Here is a 4,182-nt window from a genome sequence, read left to right on the forward strand (position 1 = left end):
AGCATCCTCTCTCGTTTGACTCTGAACTTTCTCCCTCCATCCATCCACTGTGTTATTTCCACAGGCATAATAAACATAGCACAAATATAATCAAAGTGTGTGTTAAATGTAGAGGGATCGCTAAAATCATATTGTAAATGTTATCAAACAACAAGCAATGAAATGTGCTTTTATGCAAACACTTAAATATTCCACATTATCTGTGATCTTTTATACAACACTTATTCATGCATTGCTGAGCACTTATAAAACCCTAGACAACCTCACAAAACACATTTGTATCACTTGGAAAGTCATTGTATTCGACAAGTAAGACTTTCATTGTAAATAATCCCTCTGGAAATATTTTGTGGAAATGACAATTCATTCACAAATAATTTACTTTAATCATAAGCATTTAAAAAACGAATCAAAGACAGACTATTGTAAATATGAAATACTACATGAATGATTGCCGTGTCATACAGCATGCAAATTGTTAATTGTTCAAATCTATTTATTTGTACTTTCAGCTATCGAACATCAACATAACATTTGGTTGTTGGCTATATACAGCAACCAATATACAGCAACAAAAATGATTATCTTTAATGTTAAAATAGGCATTCTTCTCTGCAGACGCCTATCTCCACCCTCCTTAGCTTCCTTCACGTCTGGTTCGAGATTCTTCACTGACCATGTTTCCATGCACACCAATATCCCTTTATTATTCGGGATACTCAAGTATTCTGTTTTTGAGTTGATGCATGCCTGGGATATGCTGATCTAAGATGGGATACTGTGGCACCCAAACATTTTATCCCGTTTACTGTTGTTTTTGCGGTCTATGCAGGCTGTTTCACATATCATGGGGTGTTGTGTGATGTTTTCATCTGATTGTCAAACAAATCACTTCAAAAAGTAGACTACCTGCGCAGTTCGAGCCACGATAATTACGTAATAATTTTGCCTATAATTAATTTACCATCATTTACTACTGGCTACTTTCACCCCTAATTTAGACGTTTCTGTTAATCATTTTCGACATTCGGTAAGCCATATTATTATTTCCGACATTTGGTAGGACATTGTCAACAGTTTGATACATGTAGCTTCTCTTCTGTCATAACCTTTTGCCCCAGAAGACTAAATAAAGGAGTGCTCACCAGAATAATGTCTCACATCGATAGAATGAATGCATTAGTAATCTAGTTAACACCGGTAAAGTTGTCTGTCTGTTTCATTTAGGGACTGGGGAGAAAACTCCTAAAAAGCGGTAAGACTGGTCCTGTGCAAAAGTCCAAATGCCATCAGTTTGACCGTTTTAAGGAAATGATAAGCTGAGAAAACTACAAAACATGTTTCTGATAAGACTTCAGTTCGTCTTGGCTGCATATTTTATTTTGTTGAACTACTGTCTGCTTGCATAACAGTGTCAAAGATAACACATTACAAGTACATTAACATTTTCTCAAGAGATGCTGAAATAAATAAATCATATTTCTCCACTTCTGTTCCCTAGACAAAACGTACATGTACATCTATAATTTAGCCCAAACAACTACCTCTTCCCCTACTGTATTTATTTATTTTGCTCCTTTGCACCCCATTATTTCTATTTCCACTTTGCACTTTCTTCCACTGCAAATCTACCATTCCAGTGTTTTACTTGCTATATTGTATATAGACTTGTTTTTCTACTGTATTATTGACTGCATGTTTGTTTTACTCCATGTGTAACTCTGTGTTGTAAATTAGGAATATTCTGTTTATTCATGTTTAAACGGATACTCATGACTGGGATATCAAAGGTGCATGTAAACAGCTTATCCCGAATAAGACCTTAATCGGGATATGAGCTACTGTCTGGAATACTGTGCGCATGTAAACGTGGTCACTGACAGACAACAATATTCCGCTAGAACAGGGATCATCAATTAGATTGAGCCGCAGGCAGATTTATTCTTGAGCATGGTCAGGGGGCCAGAACATAATTGTAAATATAACATAATCATTTCAAACCTTGCTTACATTTACATATGATCACATATACATTGTATTTGTCTTTTATGTGTGGGAATTCTTTGGAACAGATATCCATAATTAAAATCACTTGATTTATTTTTGCTGGTGTTTTTATAATATTTTATGTCCAACAACAATAACAAACAAAAAAATATATATATATATAGATTTGTTTTGCTCAGAAAACTTGGGGGGCCAAATAAATTCACCTGTGGGTCACCAGTTGGGGAACCCTGCAGTAGGAGTAGAAATAACCACACCGAGTCAGAGCCTTCTGGGTCCATATTCACAAAGGGTCTCAACATATGAGTGCTGATCTAGGATCAGTTTTGTATTTTAGATCACAATGAATAAGACTTACTCTGAGACACTTTGCGAGTACATGCCCAGGCCCAGATTCTGGATCAGTGGTTAGAAGTGACTAACTACCACTTCAGATCCTCCCTGATACTGTGTTGGGACTGCCGATCCCGGTCCCATTCACAGGCGAGGCTGACTGTTCCTCGTCCTCTTTCCTCCCCAGCAGTCTGTTGAACAGCTTTAGGAAGGTCCCGCTGAAGGCCGGGCTGGAGAAGTAGTACACGATGGGGTTCAGCACGCTGTTGAAGTAGGTGAAACACACAGAGGTGTAGAACGCCAGATTGGCCTCTTGGAAATACCGGCATTCGTTGTACCAGGCCTTGAGGATCCACACAGCGATCCGAGACACCGTACTGGGGAAGAAGCAAATAATGAAGATGAGTGCCACGGCCATGACGAACTGCACCGCCCGCTTGATCTTCCCTCCAGTGTCAAGCGTCTTGTTCTTCAGCTGCCAGGTTATGCAGATGGTGCAGAAGGTGACGATGGTGGTTGGCAGGAAGAACTGGATTATGTAGAAGGTGTTGTGCCACGTAGACAGCGGGCTGAAGCCCATGCAGATGTTGAAGCTCTCGCACTGTGTCCGGTTGTTGCGGTAGAAGAAGTGTTCATTGGCCAGCAGGTACCCGGTTGCAGCGATGATCAGGCCCCACAGGCCCAGAGAGACCCACAGAGCATAGTTCAGGCCCATCCGGTTGATCTTGTTCATAGGGTGAACGATCTTGAAGTAACGGTCTACGGCCACCGCAGTAAGGAAGAAGATGCCAGCGGCACGGTTGGCCGCCAACAGGAACAGCATAATCCGGCACATGACATCACCATGGATCCAGTTTTTGCCACGTCTGTAGTAGTCGGCTCTGAAGGGCAGACAGAACAGGACGATGGAGTCAGCCACGGCAAGGTGTGTGAGGTAGACAGAGTTGGGCTTCCAGGTGTCCATGTGGAAGATAAACATCCACAGAGCCACAATGTTCCCCATCAGCCCGAACATGAACTCCAGCACCAGGATAGGAGGAAGGACCAGGTCCAGAATGGGAGATTCGAAGGCGCAGCAGTTGTCGACCATAGTAGTCAAGTTCGCCATTGGTCAAACAATACGCTACGGATTAGAGGGCGTCTGTGTGCAACTTTGCTCCCCTCTGAAGAGTCAACCTGGAGATAGGGTGTACTACGCACCTCCTGGGATCAGGGATTTTATTGTTTATGCTCATGCAAACAATCTTCCAGCGCCAACAACGTGGAGTGTGTGTACGTAGTGTGTAATCTCTTGTGGGGTGCTATTTGTCCATAGGGAAATGGCTCTGCGTGTGTACACTAACAGCCCAGGGATTATGGCTTCATTATAAAACTATTATGCTGGTGGAAATATTATACTCATGGGTATATAAGGGACATAAAGGGTTCCCAGAAAACAACAATAAAGGTCACAAAACAGGGTCATGTTCAGTAGGCACGAAATGGAACACACTCCGAATGAAGATGTTTCAAAGTGAGGTACTCTCAGACCTTGACCCGTACCAACGTATTTTTTATCATTGTTTTAGGACAGTGGTTCCCAACCAAGGGTACTAGGACCACTGGGGGTACTTGGCCTATCCACAGGAGGTATTTGAGAAGACTCATTAGACCATAGACTTACTGGTAAAATGCACGAGTGGATGACCCTGCCCCTTGCCCACAGAATGACCACAGATGTGTCGAAGATGTGTCTTATGAAATGAAATTACACAAAGGCAGGATGAACACAGTGCAGACAGTATAGTGAGACGTGTACATACACAGAGTGATATGATGAAGGACTAAAGCGTGAACAAGTGA

General features: G+C 41.8%; 1 protein-coding gene across 1 annotated transcript; it reads right to left on the bottom strand.

Annotated features, from left to right (window-relative positions):
• Positions 1-2,187: 2,187 nt before the first annotated feature.
• On the bottom strand, positions 2,188-4,071 carry LOC115149297 (hydroxycarboxylic acid receptor 2-like). The gene has a single exon (XM_029692024.1). It carries the CDS (start codon positions 3,446-3,448, stop codon positions 2,438-2,440), a length of 1,011 nt encoding a protein of 336 aa, XP_029547884.1. The 5' UTR covers positions 3,449-4,071; the 3' UTR covers positions 2,188-2,437.
• Between the last annotated feature and the right edge of the window lie 111 nt (positions 4,072-4,182).

Source organism: Salmo trutta, chromosome 15, assembly GCF_901001165.1.
Source record: "Salmo trutta chromosome 15, fSalTru1.1, whole genome shotgun sequence".
NCBI lineage: Eukaryota > Metazoa > Chordata > Actinopteri > Salmoniformes > Salmonidae > Salmo > Salmo trutta.